This window comes from Delphinus delphis, chromosome 6, assembly GCF_949987515.2.
Source record: "Delphinus delphis chromosome 6, mDelDel1.2, whole genome shotgun sequence".
Classification (NCBI taxonomy): domain Eukaryota; kingdom Metazoa; phylum Chordata; class Mammalia; order Artiodactyla; family Delphinidae; genus Delphinus; species Delphinus delphis.
This window is the reverse complement of record NC_082688.1, coordinates 112,861,290-112,879,896: the sequence shown is the minus strand read 5'-3', so window position 1 is coordinate 112,879,896 and position 18,607 is coordinate 112,861,290. Positions and strand designations below refer to the sequence as shown.

At 52.3% G+C, this 18,607-nt stretch overlaps 1 protein-coding gene across 1 annotated transcript in view; it reads right to left on the bottom strand.

Moving 5' to 3' along the window:
• The window catches only part of SH3RF1 (SH3 domain containing ring finger 1), a 159,641-nt gene that overhangs the window by 28,014 nt on the left and 113,020 nt on the right, over positions 1-18,607 (bottom strand). Inside the window, exons 5-6 of the mRNA XM_060015313.1 lie at positions 8,744-9,046; positions 3,939-4,049 (exon numbers count right to left, since the gene is read on the bottom strand). Coding sequence (XP_059871296.1) covers positions 3,939-4,049; positions 8,744-9,046 — 414 coding nt within the window. The remainder of the gene's footprint in view (positions 1-3,938; positions 4,050-8,743; positions 9,047-18,607) is intronic.

Here is an 18,607-nt window from a genome sequence, read left to right as displayed (position 1 = left end):
AATTGCCTTTGACATGTGAGGAGACACACCCACACCGTTCACTGACTTTGCAGAAATGCAGCAGCAGGTCAGGGAAGCGGCCCTGGCGGCGCCCCGGGCACATTGGAGGCTCAGGATGGAGGCTGCTGTTAGAGTCAGACACCGTCTCACTGTCCTCGTGTCCCCATCACCCAGCTCTGTCCACGGGAGGTAACAGACCCTCAGCGAGGGCTTCGCGAATGAGAAAGCATCCCGTGCGCCTGCCGCCCTCAGGGCAGTCTCATATGGATCAAGGGCCTTGGTTCCTGCGACGCCAGGGTCCTTCTCTGTGGTGACTGTGGAGGTTCTGTCCACATCCTGTCCCCCTTCTGGTCGTCAGAACTGCTGCCGATTCCAAACGCTTAACTTCTGCTTCTCACGCTGCCAAGCTGGGCGGTCCCGTCCCTACGTCCAGAATCCTGCCCTGACCCTCCAGACCCTCCCACCACGGGCGACAATGGACTCAGTACGTCTTGGCTATCCTGAGAACATGACATCATTTAATTTTGTTTCTTTAAGTGTATACACACACACACACACACACACACACACTCACACACACATATGCACACACGCGCGCGCACGCACACACACACACACACACACGCACACACACACATGCACACGCTTGTTTTAGTTATGGTTACACACTGTTGGGTGCAATCTGATTTCAACATGGCCATGGACTGTATCTGGCCTTTTCTGACCTGGCTACCTTGTGACATCTTGTAGCTAAACACCTCTCAGCTGGTCCAGAGGGTCAGGGATCAGCCATCACTTGTTTCACAAGTTCACACTGTGCACAGGACACGAGAGCAAGCTCTTCATCCACCTCCCCTCACAGGATTAGCTGGGAAAAAACCCTCCGTGCCATGAACAGTCTGATGTCTGAATGCGATAGATGTAATACCAGTTTTGCTTCTATTATTAGATAGTTAACATTTTAACTGTTACTTGTGAGAGGTACAGGACAATATGCTCATAATCCCACTCTGAATAAAAGATTAAAAAGTCTCAACTTATGAAAAAGGTGCTGGAAATAATGTTCACGTCCTAGTCCAGCAGAGGTGCTTATCACCAAAATCCACACCGGCAGACTTCCCTGGTGGTCCAGTGGGTAAGACTCCACGCTCCCGATGCAGGGGGCCCGGGTTTGATACCTAGTCGGGGAACTAGATCCTGCATGCACGCCACAACTAAGACCCGGTGCAGCCAACACAAATAAATAAATAATTAAAATAAATAAATAGGGGGCTTCCCTGGTGGCGCAGTGGTTGAGAGTCCGCCTGCCGATGCAGGGGACACGGGTTCGTGCCCCGGTCTGGGAAGATCCCACATGCCGCGGAGCGGCTGGGCCCGTGAGCCATGGCCGCTGAGCCTGCGCGTCCGGAGCCTGTGCTCCGCAACGGGAGAGGCCACAACAGCGAGAGGCCCACGTACCACAAAAAAAAATAAAAAATAAAAAATAAAAATAAATAAATAAATAAAATAAAATGCACACCAGGAAAAGCCTGGTTTCCTTCCCACCATGCCGCCTACGCTTGCTGTGATCGCACTCAAAGTCTTGGGAAAGGTTTCACATTTTAAACAGGATACTTGCCAGGTTGATGGAAGACACAGAGGGTACATGTTACCGAGATTTTTCCACTTAAGCCTGACATAGTAAATCCAAAGCATTCCTGCCAGCCGACCAGGGACTCTGAGATCTAGACATCTCCCGGGGTGACAGGCAACAGATCTGCTTATAATTAGTTTTCCATTAAATGGAATTGGCATAGACGCAGCATTAATAAACCGTCCTCTTGCTGGACATGCAGGCTCTCTTGTATAATCCTGGGATAAAATGGCTGAATGTAAATTAGTTTTCGTGTGTTCATGCTCTCTCGTGACCTGTTGCATCTATATGCCCTAGAGTGCGCCCAGTTAAGATCAACTGGTAATTTACTGTATCGTAAAATTGTCGGCCCACAAGGGCTGAAACTCAGACAGCGCTTCGTCTTTTCCACTAATTAATTTTTCTAAGATAGAAAAGTCAGTCTCTTTTCCCTTAAGAAATGAAATCAGAATTTTTCCACGTGAAGTAGTCATCTGGAGATGGAAATTCCAACAGGTTGTGAATGCCCTGGGGTGGGAAGGAGAAGAAAGGGAGGGAGGGAGGGAGGGAGGGAGGGAAGGGAGGAAAGGGTCTTCTCTGGAGATGAGAGGGCACGAAGATTGGGCAACTCGGCTCTGCTCAAAACACCCAGGGCCAAGAGAACCTCAGGGGAACCACCTTTTCATAAAAATTACCTGACTTTCACCTTCTCCCTACAGGAATCAATGCAACTTCTCCCACCCCAAACAGCTGTACTATCAAGGAAGCTGTCATTGTTCCAGAAATATTAACAAAAAACTTTAACTGGAACTTATTAACGTCCATTTAAATTCAGGAACACGCTTAACTCTATGAAAAGCTTTCCAAAGTCTACATCAAGCTAGGTACTATACATCCCACCTTATTTCAAAGTCGGCTTTCAGTTATTCCTAAAATGCATCAAGACAAAAGAAATATACCGTAAGAAAACGAGGCAAAAGGTCAATGAGGAGGATGGGACCAGATGGAGGCAACAATCTGACTAACGTGCAGTGAGGTCCTTGCTGGGGGGTGAGGGGAGGTGCACATCTGTCTCTGAGCAGCTGAGGAGAGAGAAACAGAATTGGCAACATATACAAAGTCCACAGCCTGAAAACAAACCCGCGCGGAGAAGCCTCCCTGTTCCCGGTACAGACAGCGGAGAAAACCCCAGCAACGAGCCAGACCGACCCCGGGGCTCTGAGGATACCAGCGAGCACGCTGCACCCGCGGTGGCCCTCAGCAGAGGCGGATGCTCTCTCACGGTCACCTCCCTGAGTTCCAGGCAGTGCCGCCTCCCCGAAGCAGACACGACTCTCACGTTATACGCGAGGGCCAGAGGCTCAGAGAGGCTGAGTGACCTCACTGCCGTATCACAAAGGAGAGGCTGGGCTGGACCCCCATCACCGACCACACTGTTGCCTCTGAGAGCATCACAACTGGGAGAGATTCTGTAAAGCAAGCTAAGGGCTGGGGTCCACTGGGGAGAAGGATTTAGTGACCTTTTCTATCCTCATTCAACTCAGCACTGGAAGAAACAGTCTGAAAGTGTAGCGAGGCAGCAGCCGGGACGAGAGAGGCTGGTTCCTAGCAGTTCCCCTGCAGGTTTAGGAAACATGGATTTAAGCCACTGTGCCGCTGCTTCCCGAGGTTGAATTTCTTGTTTCTTCCTTTTCAGTTTTCTCCCCACAGAGTTCTTCTTCGTATCAGCTTCCCTCGACTGCCCTCACTCTTCCTGTTAATTTCCCCGTTAGGCTGTCTGAAAGCACTCAGCGGTTTTGTTCAGACTGTCTGCAGGCTGTGGGGCTTTCTGGAGAATCATACATCTGATAACCTCCAGGGAGGCCAGTCACACAGACCAACAAAAGACCAGGAACCCAAAAGGGGAACTGTAATCGGAGACAGGAATCCGTGCGTCGCGTGACCCGAGGCAAACCATACGGCCTCTAGGATCCCAGCTCCCTCAGTCCTTCGATAAATACGCCTGGTCTAGAAACCCAAAAGAAGCAAAGGTTAAGCCTTCAGAAAATCAGGCTGACCTTTAATGAAAATTAAAAGTTCTCCCCGGAGCTCTTCCTGTAGCCTCAGGCCACCGACCCTTGCCATTAAAATAAAGTGCTGGCTATCGGCCTGAGACTTTGTGATTTTTTGCTAAAATGAATAGAGAGAGGATGAGAGATGGAGACCCCACCCTCACCAAGCATCATGGTGAGCTGTGGTGTCAGGAGGGCGGCAGCCAGCCCACAGGGCTGCGCACCGGTAAGCGGCAGGCACGGGGGTCCGGCGGGAGGCGGTGGTGCACACTCACCGAAAGGGCGGCCGGGTAGGGGGCCTCTGGCGGGACCGTGCACGAGGGGCCGGTGGTCACTGGGCTGCTCGGGGGCGGGGTCACAATCAACCCGGTGGTACTTATGTGGACCTGCCAAAGAAAGAAGAGTGAATAAAAGAGGACGCACGCACAACAGATGAGACCAGCTAAGCCCCGGGCACCGAGTCACAGCTCAACATTCAAGACGCGCACAGCTCCCGTCACTGGGGGAAGGCAGAATCCCCTTCGGGTTATCCAGCCCAAACGTAGAGGCCCTAATGTGTGTTAGATGCCGGGGAGCCACTTGACGAACACTGGTCACGACAACGTTTCACATACAGGATCCACGGCTGCTGGCCTTCCCGACAGCCGCTGCCTCACGTGAGTGCTGCCGGGACCTGCCTGGCCTGCAACTAGCCCGTTAACACCTGCCCAAGGATCCTGTTCCGGTGGGTTGTCCTGAATGCTCGCCAGCCCACCAACTCATGAAATCTACACGACACGCTTAAGGGATCGTGCCACCTTCAGGATCATTTCCTGTGACGTGTACCCTTCCATGGGGATGCGTCATTAAAATGCAGCTGCCCGGACCGCCCATCACAGGCAACTAAAACCTTTCAGGGAACAGGGTCAAGCCAAACTAGCTGTTTTCAAAGGTGTCTTATCGGGACTTCCCCGGCGGTCCAGTGGTGAAGACTTTGCCTTCCAATGCAGGGGGTGCAGGTTCGGTCCCTGGCCAGGGAGCTAGGATCTCACGAGCCTCGGGTCCAAGAAACCAAAAACATAAAAAGCAGAAGCAATATTGTAACAAATTCAATAAAGGCAAAAAAAAAGAAGGTCCACATCAAAAAAAAAATGTCTTTAAAGAAAAAAAAAGAATGGGTGTGTTAGCCATAACACTACCCAAGATTAACTGATTAGTTACTCAGGTCATTTCATGGCAGGCGTTCGGCTACCTGACCAGTTTCGCTCCCGCTGCACCCTGGGTGTGACTACAGACCGCGGGCGTGGGTTCCTGCACAAACAGGAAGCCTTTCCTCCACTATTAAAGGAATGTGGCTGGCTGCTACCTCGTCTCCCCAGGAAACAATGTTCCACCAAAATTGCTGGGCTTTTTGTAACAAAAACTTAACCCCAAACCTAGTTTCCCCAATCCCAATAATTAGGAAAAAGATTATCAAGACAAAGAGAGGCTTAGAGATCAGTTCCCAGACGGCCTGAAGGACTTTCATTTCCTCCCAGGCAAGGAAAACCAGCATGCTAGCACACAGCTGATTTTCACAGGTCAAGTCTGAGCTACGTGGAATCCACATTCTTGTAAAGCTACACCTGTACCTGGCAGCTCATACACTGACTGAACCTAGGCAGAGCCAAGGGGCACCTCCACAAAGGCTCCCCGCCAAACCTCAGTTTCGGTCTCTCCTGTGAACCAAAGTCTATTTCCATTCAATTTCTAATGAGACGCACATGGATTTTTCATCCTAGGATAAAACCTAGCGGCCTCTAGCTATCCTATTCAAGAAACCCGTTTGTGTACGTACTCTCAGGACAAGTACGTACTCTGATGCAAGTTGGCATCACAGGAAACACGAGTCTTTCTTCGAAGATAAATGAGGCTCCGTTCAAAGTGCACGCTGTTACCTAGGAACCTTCGGGCTGGGAAAAACTTGCCAAAACTCAGCTTCCAGGGCCTGACCCTACAAGCCGCGGAGGAAGTCCTCACTAGTGTCTGACGTCTCGCCAAGAGCCCCAGACCGGGAGGCAGCGTGATGAGCTCGAACGAGCCCGTGAACTTGGACAGTCACGTTGTGAGGGCGTGGGGTAGACCACAGGCCGCCTGGGGTCTCTGCCCGCACGGCCCTGGACGTGGAGGACCCTGCAGGCCCCAGTTCCACGCAGGTAAAGGAAGAGACAGAGTCACCAAAGGATGACTAAAGGCAGAAGCAAGCGGCAGGAGTGACCAGGCCGAGCGGGGCAGGTCTCCAGAACGAATGCCCTGAGCAGGGAGGGCAGCCTGGCTTTCCACTGTGCTCACTCCTTCCCGTGGGGCTGCACACTGGCTTGGCTTCCTCCCCGGGAAAGGGCTACGTGGAGAGCGGGGAAAGCAAAGAGGAAAGAGTGGGTGGACCTTCTTGCTTCCCCTGAAGCTGCTGGCAACACAAAAATGCTACAAAGCACTGAACATCACGAATCACTCCTGCAGCTAGCAGAGGGCACAAACATTGAGGGCGCGGCCGGAAGAGCAGACAGACGCCTACCTGCTTGTGACACCACGTGCTTCACAGACGCCCATCACAGACATCTGTGCACACCTGTGCTGGGGACCTGCCTGACAGCACAGCCTACAAACCACCTTCCAATTCACGCATTTGACGGTGCCAGAGTCACCGATACGATAACAAGCAAGCTGTCTGCTCCCTTCTGTCCTGCAGGATCTCGATGTGACAGTGCGATCTCTAAGTGCCATCCGGAAACACGAGGACGAGCCCGGACAGGGGAGCTGACCCGGAGGCGACATCACAGTGGCCTGACCCCCTCCACGTGGCTTTCGTTCAGGTGCGAGGGGATGAACGTTCACTGCTGCAGGCCCCGTGCTTTGGATTTTCTCATCAAAGCAACCAAACCGTGTGAAGCAAAAGCAAGAAGGACACGAGGCCCAAAGCAGGAGACACATCCAGCCTAGGGCCCGTCACGTCTACAGCAGGTCCGTCCTGGGTTGGGCTGGGCTGGTCCTGCTTCACTGTGGCCCACAGTGCCCGGTGATGGGCCCAGGACCTGGGGCCGGGCGTGCGTGCCGTAGCCGAGGCTGGAGAACCCAGGCAGCGCTGCAAACCTCTCCCATCTCTTCTAGAAATAACTTCTCCCTGAGGCAACATGTTAGCACTGAGAACAGAACCTGTTAGAACACGGGGAGGCCGTCTTCATGGAAACAGAGAGGAGAGCCCGTTTCCCCAGTTACTGCACCCAAGACACAAACAGCCCCGCCCTCCCGTGCCCATGCCCAGCGCCATGCCCGACACCGGGGTCTCTTGGACAGACGCTGGGTGACCCGCCTTCCCCTCCACCTTCTCCACGGCCACAGGCGGCTGTCCACACCTCCAAATCTGTGCCCTGCTGAGCCGCCCCGAGTCCCAGCAGAGGCTCACCTTTTATTTCAAGAAAACATCACTGTGGATGCTGCTAAGGTCACGAAATGAAAAACAGTACCGCGACCCGATTTTCCATAGGGAAGAAGAGCCCTCGTCACCAGCCCCTCCGTCAGAGCCTCCCTCAGAAAGGGACCTGCAGCTTTGACCCCTCCAGGGGTCAGCCCCCTCGTACTCCTTGCTCAGACCTGGAACGGGTCTATTTCCACAGGCTTGACCCCTTCCTGGTTCTCCTCTATACACTGTCCAACTGACTCACTCAACACATGTTTATGTTGCTTACTGTCTGCCTGACGCTTGGGAACAGCAGTGAACACACAAAGCCCTCTGCCCTCTTCCATGTGTGTGTGTGTCCATGTGTGTATCTCTGTGTGCGTACCGGTGTCCTACTCCCCCTGCAGGGTCACGTGCCATGGCCACACGACCTAAAAAAACGCTGCTGAGCCACATCCCATTCAGAAACTACGAGATCGTGTGGACCTGCAGGACGGGGTCAGGTGGCATTGCGCTAACCTTGCTAAGGAAGGCCACACGCTGCGCTGCACATTTTTATCCCGTGGTCCAAAACAGGCATGCGTCAACCTGTGTAGTATATGTTTGTTTTTACAAAGCACAGTGGAATGTATATAAAACCTGCATGAATTTTAAGATGAAACACAAGACTTGAAAGCAGTGTCTCCCGCTGCGGCAGGCTGCTCAGGACCCGGCTCTCTGGCCTCTGGTGGTAGAGGACACAGCTGTTCTCTGCCTGGGTAACTGTAGCTGCCTGTGACCTGGGTGGCCCCCCGGCCCGGGGCTCAGTCTGCCCACAACTAGGGTCTGACGCACAGAAGCCTATGTCTTCTCCATCCTGGGTCCACGGTGCATGCACGGCGCCCAGAGCATCTGTAAGAAGGCACTCGAGACCTGTTTGCCAGATGAATTACCAACATTCCCAATCATTGTGTGTATTTTTATTAACACAAGAATAACATGTAGCTATGTCTTAAGGCCATGCAAAGTCTTGATGGACTAACGAGTTAAAAAAATAGGGGGCTTCCCTGGTGGCGCAGTGGTTGAGAGTCCGCCTGCTGATGCAGGGGACGCAGGTTTCGTGCCCCGGTCTGGGAAGATCCCACATGCCGTGGAGCGGCTGGGCCCGTGAGCCATGGCCGCTGAGCCTGCGCGTCCAGAGCCTGTGCTCCGCAAGGGAAGAGGCCACAACAGTGAGAGGCCCGCGTACCGCAAAAAAACAAACAAACAAAAAAAAACGCTAGGCCAATTTCTAGTTTAAACTAAATGTTTCTTCCCGTCCTCTCCCTGTAACCCTGACTGGAAGCCTAGACACCACGGTAAGTGACACAGACGCAGGCAGCTGCACACCCCACACTGTGACCACGGCACCTCCAGTTTGGGTGGAGATGAGGTTTCAGGGGGCGAGAAGGCTCCGTCCCGCTGAATGGGGACCTGGTGGGGAAAGCACTCAGCGTGACTGGAGTCATCTTGTAATTGCCGCTCTGCCCTTTGGAGGTAACTGAGCCGACCTGGGGATGTCCAGGCTGTCCCCCACCCCCCGCCCCGCCATTTCCACCCACAAATGCAGAGGGCTTTGCCCTGGGAGAGCTGCTGTCCCCCGAAGGCTGACACCACGGTGGCCCTGGGGCAGGGCAGTGCAGGTACCTGGGAGGGGGCGCTGCACGAGAGCCCGGCCAGCTCGCCGATGCGCGCGGCGGCCGTGGGGTTGCTGGAGCTGATGAGGACCGGGGGGCTGATCTCCACGGAGTGGCGCTGCTGGGTGGCCTGCGACGCCCTGCCGGCCGTGGTCAGGGAGGTGAACGAGTGCCGCTTCTTCGTGTTCTTCTTGGCTTCGGGCTGCCTGGGGGCCGCGCTGCTCGGGGCAGCGGCCGGGGCGCCCTCCGCAGCGCCAACGCCCCCCGCGGGAGGCTGGTCCCACTCGATCAGCTGCTTGGCCGCCGAGTTAAACTGCAAACCAGCAGAGGACACGAGAAGGTCAGATGACAGGGATTCTCGACACCCTTGTATCTAAAGCTGAGCATCATCACTTTAAAGTTTGCGGGTGCAAGTACACCTTTCCTCCCACGTGAGATGTCTTTTCTCTCGATACGTACATCACAGAGAGATGCTAAGCCGAGGACAAACAATTCCAATGCAACACCAGCAAGACTAAGAACATTTTTCTCCCCCAAGAATCTTCAGAATGTCTAATGTTAAACGTTGCCAGTTAACAAATGAAGATTTATTTCGGCCCCTGAGGAAATGCAGGGAACAGCGGGGAGCAGGGTGTGTGGTCTCAGGGCAGCCTCTACTGCTTGGTAACAGCTGGGCTCTGCTGCCGGCGGTGACTGCGGGCAGGACCGCCACCATGAACCTGGCACACTTCCACGGGAATTACCGCCCCCTACGTCCCTGTCCTGTGCGGGCCCTCACAGAAGTGTCGGCAGAAACTCCTGATGACTTTTACTTTTGAAAATCACGTGCCCGCGATTTTCCTGAGCTTAAATTTTGAATCATAACACGTTGAGACCTGAAATCCAAGTCCTGCTGCCAAGTGAACTTGGCCTGTTTGAAAAGTTGTCTGAGTGTCAAGTTGGGGCCCGACGGTTTGTCAAAAGCTGCCCACGGCGTTGGGAACGCCAGCAAGAAAGAACACAGGGTGTTTCTGTTCCCTGAGGTCAAATGCAACATTTCTAGAAAGGTTGCATGACAAGCAGCCGCACATGTACTTACCCAGACAGTACAGTCACAGGAAACATCAGGCACAGTTTAACCTCTTAACAACCATGAAGATGAAAAACAATAAGCTCCTCGAAGAGAACTGGGGAAACAGTAAGGATGGTGGGGATTTTCCCATCCCAGCACTTTGCACATGCCTCTTTCATCAAATGCTCTTTTCGCACCTAACTGGTTTAGAACTGTGTCTCCCCAACTGTGGACGAGGACGTCCTCCCAGAAGGATGGAAATCCTGTCGCGATACTGAAAGATGTGAACTTGCTCTGGCACCGGCGGCTCAGGAAGTTGGTGACTGAGCTCTGAAGCCAGTGCTTCCAGGTGAAAACCGACTCAGAGGGTTCCTGTGGACCCGCCATCACGTGGCCTGACAGCTTTTCTATCACAAGCCTACCCCTCCTTCAGACCGCAGAGATTCTATCCACGTAAAAACTTTCAAGACCCGCAGGCAGTAACGCCCCAGGAATGCTGGGCGATGCCCGAGTGCCAGGGGCAGGGGGAGGGGAATCATGACTCCAGCGGGTGTTAGGGACTAAGGGTGGGCTGCTGGGAAGGGGCGGCATTTGGCCCGGAGACCCCGTGTTCACAATGCTGCCTTGGTCCCGAGAGAATCATATGCCCCAGGAAGCAAGGCCATGGCTGTTTTCACGGCAGGAGTGGCCCAGACCTCGGGACAGAGCGGCAGACTGTGTGGGGCGAGGGTCCTTGTTCCTGCACAGGCTGGGGACGAGGGTCTGAAATTGGAGCAGACAGAACAGTCCCTTCATTGCCCTCACCCCAAACCCATCACCCAGTGAGACGGAAGAGCAGGACTGCGATGCCAGAGCTCAGGGGTCTGGGCATGCCTCCTTCCAGGGTGAGCTCACCTCGACGGGAAAGCAAGGACCCGACGGCTTTTCACGGAATTTCGAGGAACTCTGTATGAGCTCCAGTGTGGCTTTCTTTCCACGACCTTCTCTAGCCACAACACCTAAGTTCACTGTCCACCCACAAAACAAATCTGTGCCCTAAAACACCTTCCTCCCAACCCTGGGTGAGAACTAGCTGGTAAGATTCAGGGTGGACACCAGGTAATTCAGCAGCTGGGGCACAAAGCAGGGAGCCGCAGGATTTGCTGATCTTAAAATGGTAAATGTCCCTTTCTGGGACACCCTGAAATTTAGAAGGAATTAGTCTTTGAGAACTTTCGGAAGCATAAATAAACACGAGGAAGGAAATACTGACATAATAATAGTAATAACAGCAGTCATAACAAGGCAATTTAAGAAACATCAAGATATTTTCTGTGTGCAGCTGGCCTCTTTGCTAAAGAGAATACAGTCTTTTTAAAATACAGCACTTAGGGCTTCCCTGGTGGCGCAGTGGTTAAGAGTCTGCCTGCTGATGCAGGGGACGCGGGTTCGAGCCCCGGTCCAGGAAGATCCCACATGCCGCGGAGTGGCTGGGCCCGTGAGCCATGGCCGCTGAGCCTGCGCGTCCGGAGCCTGTGCTCCACAACGGGAGAGGCCGCAGCAGTGAGAGGCCCGCGTACCGCAAAAAAAAAAAAAAAATAAATAAATAAAATACAGTACTTAAATTTTTCTAAAAGAGAGCAAAAAAATTTAATGAGAGCTAAGTTGAATAGTTACTGTTTATATAAAGCTTTGCAGAGGAATCGGCCTCTAGGTTCTGAGCATCAGAGGCTACACATAGCAGGTCTGTGCAGAGGGACCTTTTCTAATTCATAACCCACTAGGGTGTCTGTTCCTCAACATGATGGTTTTTCAATAAAAGGCAAATAAAGACTTTAAAATATATATTACAAAAGTAATACATGATCATTACTTTGAACAGGAAATAGTGTAGATTTACGGTGAGTAAAAAGTGACGGGCCTCAGCCAGGTTCTGCCTCTGTCTCCCCCGCCGACCTGTTTCCCAGTTCCCTCACACTCGACAGTTTAGAACATACCCTTCCATGTACTTTCTATGTAGATGTTGTTCACTAAGCACCTGCTTGATTAATTTTAACACAAATGCAGCCAAGCAGCACATACATTCTCTCCTCTCACAGCATCTCATGAAAAGCCCTTCCTGCGAACAGAGCAGGCTGGTCGCGTGGTACCCGCTGCATCCCCCTCTTGTGCACCCTGCCCGAACAACCATATCTGCAAGGCAGACTCCCAAAAGGGAAGCTGTCAGGTCCAAGTGTAGCCTAAAGCATGTTTGGAAGGATAGTGCCTAATTGCACTCCAAAAATGTGTCGTTTTCATCATCTCTGAGGGCGAATAAAACGCCCCTGTTCCCCACATTGTTAAGTGTTAGGTGTTACCATTTTAAAAAATCTCTACCAGTTACAGTATTAGGTGTTCTCAATCATTTAAAAAAATCTCTATCAGTTGCAGTATTACCTCTATCAGTTACGGTATTACACGTTATCAATCATTTTTTAAAATCTCTAGGTGTTATCAACCGTTTTTAAAGAACTCTATCAGTTGAAGAGGCAATTTGTATTTTCTTTTAATTTGTATTTCTCTATTAATGAGATTAAGCGTCTTTTTTCTTTTCCTAGGATTTCCTTATTCCCACACTTTATCCATTTTTCGACTGAGTTGTATTTTTCTTATAGATTTATAAGTGCTCTCTACAAAGTACAAAAATCACTCTTTAATATACTATGTATGCATGCATGTATATGAATGTGTATGTATCTCCATTAAGTTAGAAACATTGTTCCAATTTGTTTTTTAACTTGATATGTTTGTCATATATACATTTTTCTTGGATGGGCAAATTTATTCACCTTTTCCATTATGGCATCTCAAGCTAACATCATGCTTTAAAAATCTTTTTTCTACAATCATTTTTAAAAATAAGATCACTTTTCTCCTAGTATATTTATGGTTCCTCCCTTTGTCCGTGTCTTTGAACCACGAGGATGTGTGAAGACTGAAGCAGAGACAGTGCGTTCTTTCTTCCGGTGGCCCAGCAGCTTGTAGGGCGCCCATCCCCTCCTGCCAGCTCTGAAAAGCCACCTTCACAAGCCGGGGCAAAGGGAGAACCCTCTGCTGCACTGCCAGGCCCAGTGCCCAGTCCCCAGGGACGATGCTACTGGGTGGAAATTCATGCCACTACCCCTTCAAAGCAGAAATGAGTGTCTGCCTCACGTCACAGTCCTCTGCAAACTGTTTTTACACAACGGCAACGGGGAATTTGCTTTTCCGTCCCTGCAATTTGGGTAACAAGCCTTTTGTTTTGGGATGATCTAAATACAAAAGCAAGCTTAGTCTTCATTCATAAAAGGAGACTTCCCCACAGCAGAGGAATAAACGGAGAGACTGAAGGGCGTAGTCAGAAGTCTCTTTAATGGATCCGGAAGCCTCCCCCAGGTAGCAGCTCCATTTAGGCGTCTGTAGAGATGTGCTGAACGGATAAAGACATGCTGGCCTCTCAGAACCATTGAGGGAAGGGAGCACTGCCTCAAGACCAGCACTGTCCCACCAAAGTAGAAAGAGAGCCACAAGTGTGATGTGAAATTTTCCAGTAGCCACATTTTAAAACATAAAAAGCAGCAGGTAAAATTAATAACGTATCTTACTGAACATACGGAAGATGTCATCCCTTCGGCATGTAACCAGTATAAAGTTACGGAGACAGGTACGCCCTCTGTTTGGTATGAGTTTTGCCATCCGCTGGGCACTGGCCTCCCGCCTGCATCCCAGCTGGGACAAGGCACAGCGAGAGTGTCCCCGGAGGCGCATCAGAAGCTCACGGCACGCGGGTGGGTGGGGTGGGGTGGGGCCCGTCTCCTGAGTTCATCGAGCGCAAAGAACGTGCGGAACGGGAAGGACACCGACGTGCGCCTCCATGCCGCGTCTCTGCAGCGTCCTGGGCCCGAACGGCTGGCCAGGAACACGGCACTGCCAGCCCCACGCTCGGAGGAGCTGCTTCGCTGACCAGTCCCTTACCTTCCCCTCCGGTGGCCCCGGTGACTGGAAAATAAATACGTTAGCATGTTCTTTTCCGGGTTTCTGACTATGAAATATAAGGGATGAAGGGAGGGAGCACGTCATCAAAAGCCTGAAAGAAGTTTGCTTCAGGGGAGCTGAGGAAAGGACCATCGAGCCTGGAGGTGAACGGCCCAGGCGGCCTCAGGCCCCCATCCTAGCCGGCTGAGGAACAGTGGGGCCATTCGAATGCCCTGGCTTCAGGTTGACACACCAGGACGGGAACCTCTGTCCTGTGCACCAGGGGGCTTGGGGACAGGCCTGTCACCTGCGATGCGCCACACGAATGTGGTTTACTCTCACCATCACTCGAGGCCCAGCCTGCCCTTCACTTGCCCCGTCGCCTGGGGGGATGCGGGTGCGTGTCTCCTGTTTCTCAGACGTCACATGAGGCTGCCCTTTGCGATCTAGAAAGTCTTATGCCCATACAAGGGACAAATGCCTTTTCTCAACACCAAACAGAAAGACCCCCTTCACAGTAGGCAGAGGCCGAGACCTTGGGTCCACGGTGACCGGAGTTAAAGCTCGGGGACACCTTCCCTCACCCCTACTTTCTCTGAGCGACTGTTATAAGCGGGGCGCAATGCCGGGTGGGGAGAGAGAAACATCCCCTCGACTCGGGAGAGAAGAGGTCCAGGGAAGCGGCACCTGGGTTTCTAGCAGTAATCGGGGGCTGTGCCATCATGTGTCTGCAGAGCTGGGGCAGGAGAGGTCAGGGGACGCCGGCAGCAATGGTGGAGCTTCAGCGACCTAGGGAGGGTCTCTCTCTCTCTCTCTCCTCTCCCCCCCCCCTTCTCCTCTCTCTCCCTCTCTCTCCTCTCTCTCTCTCTCTCCCTCTCCCCCTCTCTTCCCATCTCTCTCTCTCTCCCTCTCTCTCCCTCTCCCTCTCTCTCTCTTTCGCTCTCTCTCTTCCACCTCTTCCCATCTCTCTCCCTCTCCCTCTCCCTCTCTCTTCTCTCTCTTTCGCTCTCTCTCTCCCCCTCTTCCCATCTCTCTCTCTGCTCTCTCTCCCTCCCTCTCTCTCTCCCTCTCTCCTTCGCTCTCTCTCTCCCCCCTCTTCCCATCTCTCTCTCTCTTCTCTCTCCCCCTCTTCCCATCTCTCTCTTCTCTCTCCCCCCTCTTCCCATCTCTCTCTCTCTCTGCTCTCTCTCCCTCTCTCTCCCTCCCTCTCTCTTCCCATCTCCCTCTCTCTCTCTCCCTCCCTCTCTCTCTCTCCCCCTCTCTTCCTCTCTCCTTCGCTCTCTCTCCCCCTCTCTCTTCTCTCTTTCGCTCTCTCTCCCCCTCTCTTCCCATCTCTCTCTCTCCCTCTCTCTCTCTCTCCCCCTCTCTCCTTCGCACTCTCTCTCTCCCCCTGTCTCTTCCCATCTCTCTCTCTCTCTCTCTCTCTGCAGCTGCTGCCAGTGTCAGCTGATTCTTTTTTAAAGGAAAGCTAGACATTTAAGCCTATGTAAAATCTCCTGATTTTCCATCTGAACAACGAATTAAAACGAAAGCACCCTGCAAGCCAAGCGTGGAAGTCCTAAAGGCCATGCCAGCCGCGGGCTCTGACAGGGCAGGAAGCGTGAAGAACATGCAGGGCCAGGAGGGGGCGACGGCGCCCAGGACCGCCGGCTAGGAGGAGACCAGCGGGGCGGGGCCGGCCGGGGGCGGGGCCGGCCGGGGGCGGGGGCGGGGCGGGGGCCGGGGGCTTTTGCAGGGAAAGGAAGCAGCAAGCATCACGGCTGGGGTCCCCATCGCGGGAGGGTAAAGCACGACAGCAGCTGGCCGGCAGCCCGGAGGGCGATGACCGCAGGGACAGCCAGTGACCCTGGGGATTCTGGCAGGAGAGGAGGAGGGAAGTGGCACCGTCACTGAGGGGCGTGCAGACAGCGTACAGCCCGAAGACGGCGAGAGGCTGACGCTCCTCCAACAGGAAGGGGAGCCTGGGCGAGCAAACACTGGAAATGGAAACAGCAAAGGTGCGCGGATGCAGCCCTGTCTGGGGGAGCAGGTGCGGAGGGGCAGCCCTGACCCCAGGACGACAGAGACGCCAACAGTGACCACGCAGGGAGGGCGGCGGGAGCTGGACCCCGAAGGTCAAGGCTGAAGGGCAGGCCCACCATTACCTGTCGGCAGCGACAGATCAATCGCGGTACCCAGGAGAGCGCCCAATGGATGACTTAAAACCTGGGCCAGCTCACTGCCCTGTGCTCCTGGATCTGACAAGACACCAGGTTTGGGGTGTGTTTCTCTCTCACCAAACACACACAGTAAACAAGAAACGTCTGGTAACCTAAAGGATACGATCAACAACACATTCCATCTTCAAGGACCTCGTGAGTAGATGCAGGAAGAAGTATACACACATTCATCTCAGGAGGTTAAGAATATGGAACTGCCATTAAATTCTAAGCAAGCATTTGTTGATGTGACAGGACACACGGACAGAAATCCCACGTTGATACGTAATCAGTTAATAAACCGGTGAACGATATTTCGCCCCCCTCCCCTGGAACCCAAAGTGTTGGGGGCAGCGGGTGGGAAACAGAGAGACCGCCAGGAAGGAGTCGGCACAGAAGAGGCCATGCGGCGACCCCGCACAGGGGTTTGGGACCTTCCTCCCCCTTCCCGCCTGCAGAGATGCCTGCTCACACACCCGAAAGGCCCGGGGGACAGGCCACTCCACTGTCACCAGGGCAGCTGCTCCACACCACCTCCCGACACCCTTCCTGAAACACGTCTACTTCACTACAGGGAAGCTTCTTCCCAGGAGCTTCATCAAGGTGCCACAGATGCACACAAATATGCAGGACACTCATTCTGTCTCTTCCAGGACACAAGACAACCCTCGCTTAATTAAACGGCACCTACTTCACTGCTTTTATTTTGGGGGTGGGGGGTGGGGCTGCATTGGGTCTTCGTTGCTGTGTGCGGGCTTTCTCTAGTTGCAGCGAACGGGGGTTACTCTTCATTCTGGTGCGCGGGCTTCTCATTACGGTGACTTCTCTCTGTTGTGGAGCACGGGCTCTAGGCGCACGGGCTTCAGTAGTTGTGACACGCGGGCTCAGCAGTTGTGGCTCATGGGCTTAGTTGCTCCACGGCATGTGGGATCTTCCCGGACCAGGGATCGAACCCCTGTCCCCTACATTGGCGGGCAGATTCTCAACCACTGCGCCACCAGGGAAGTCCCTACTTCACTTCTTTAAAAAACCTTAGTTACTACCGAATTTAGGGTGTATAAAGCAATGTGATAAAAATTTCAAATAATAAAATTTAAGACCTTAAAATATTGTGGTTTTAATGAACGTGTGATTTTTTTCTTAAAAAAGGCAACCTCAGTTCTTTGAAATTGTTGAATGGTTCATCATTTCTGAAAATTAACCTTCTGCGTGTTCAAACCTGACAAGTTGTCCCTAGTCTTGATGAAAAATCAAAATGAACTAAACACTTCTTAAGTGAAGCTTGGTAATAGCAGTGATTCTGTACCAACCTTAGGAAGACCAGCCATCATCACATATCCTCAGAGGCAACTGCAGGGCAGGGGTCTAGGGCAGACACAGGCTGTCTGAGAAAGACCACAATTCACCTCTCAATTACTGGCTGGGTGTCCCTAAACAAGACACTTGTTTAAAAAATGGAAAAATAATTGACTAAATTACAGTTTAGCTCCTAAAACGTTTATTATGCAGTCACAAAAACTGATGGTTAGTAGCACTATAATAGTGTAGAGAAAGGCAAAATCATATGTGTGGTCTCATTAAATAAAGCACAGGGAGAAAGAATGGAAGGATATTTACCAAAATGATATGTGATGGGCCTAAGGGTTCTTTCTTTCCTTTCCAACTCTTCTGGAATGTGATTATACCATAGACATAAAATCATTAAAAATGTTTTTTTATCTACGAAGTGGCTCCCAGGAAAACACTGAATCCTATACACACGTAACTACACTCCTGGCACGCGCCAGGCTTTAAGAACGGACAAGCTGCATACGACGGAAGTTTGACACAAGGACAGGGCTGCTCTGTTTTGTTTCTGCAAAGGAGGATCAGGGAAGAATGGCTTCATGAGAAATGATAGTTTTCATCAGGACCCTGAAGAAAGGGTGAGCTTTCCACAGACACGTGGACCAAGAAACATTCCCGATGAGCTGTAAAGGTATGGAAAATTCCCAGGTACGGAATTTTCCAGGAACAATCATCAGACCAATTTAGTGAGGGCCCAGGGGAATACGGCCAGGCTAAAGAATTTGAGGACTCCTAGGGGAAAGCGCTGCGGACATTAGACACCAACTAGTCATTACCCTTGGCCTCTGCTCCAGGCTCCACGGGACGCCTGCAGGTTTATGTTCTATGAAACTACCCAGAGTGCTGGAAACTGCCTGCTCGTGAAGCAAGAAGTCGATGAACATTAACCCATCTTTGGAATCTCAGCTCCCAGAGTGTGTTCCTGATGGAAAACAAAAGGAAACTCTTAAATTGTAAAGAGGCTGCTGCAGAACAGATGGGGTGCAAACTGCCCTAAATAAATCCTTTCCTAATCTACAGGGCTCCTTTTCCGATTGGGTCTGGCCAGGTTGCCTCGAGCTGTCCGCAGCGAGCAGGGGTTTTTCCTCGAGTCCAGAGACCTGCCTCTGCCCTGAGAAATTCGGAATCCAGAGATCCTCTCCCCTTCCGTCATTGTGGCAAAACAAAATGCAACTATTACTTGCACCAAGCTGACAGCTCTCAGAGGATACGAGCGCAGCGCAGGACAGAGCCCATGGGGCTGAAAGCCCTATTCAAAGCAGGGCCGGTGTAGACGTGGAGGTGAACGAATGTATTACACTGGTCA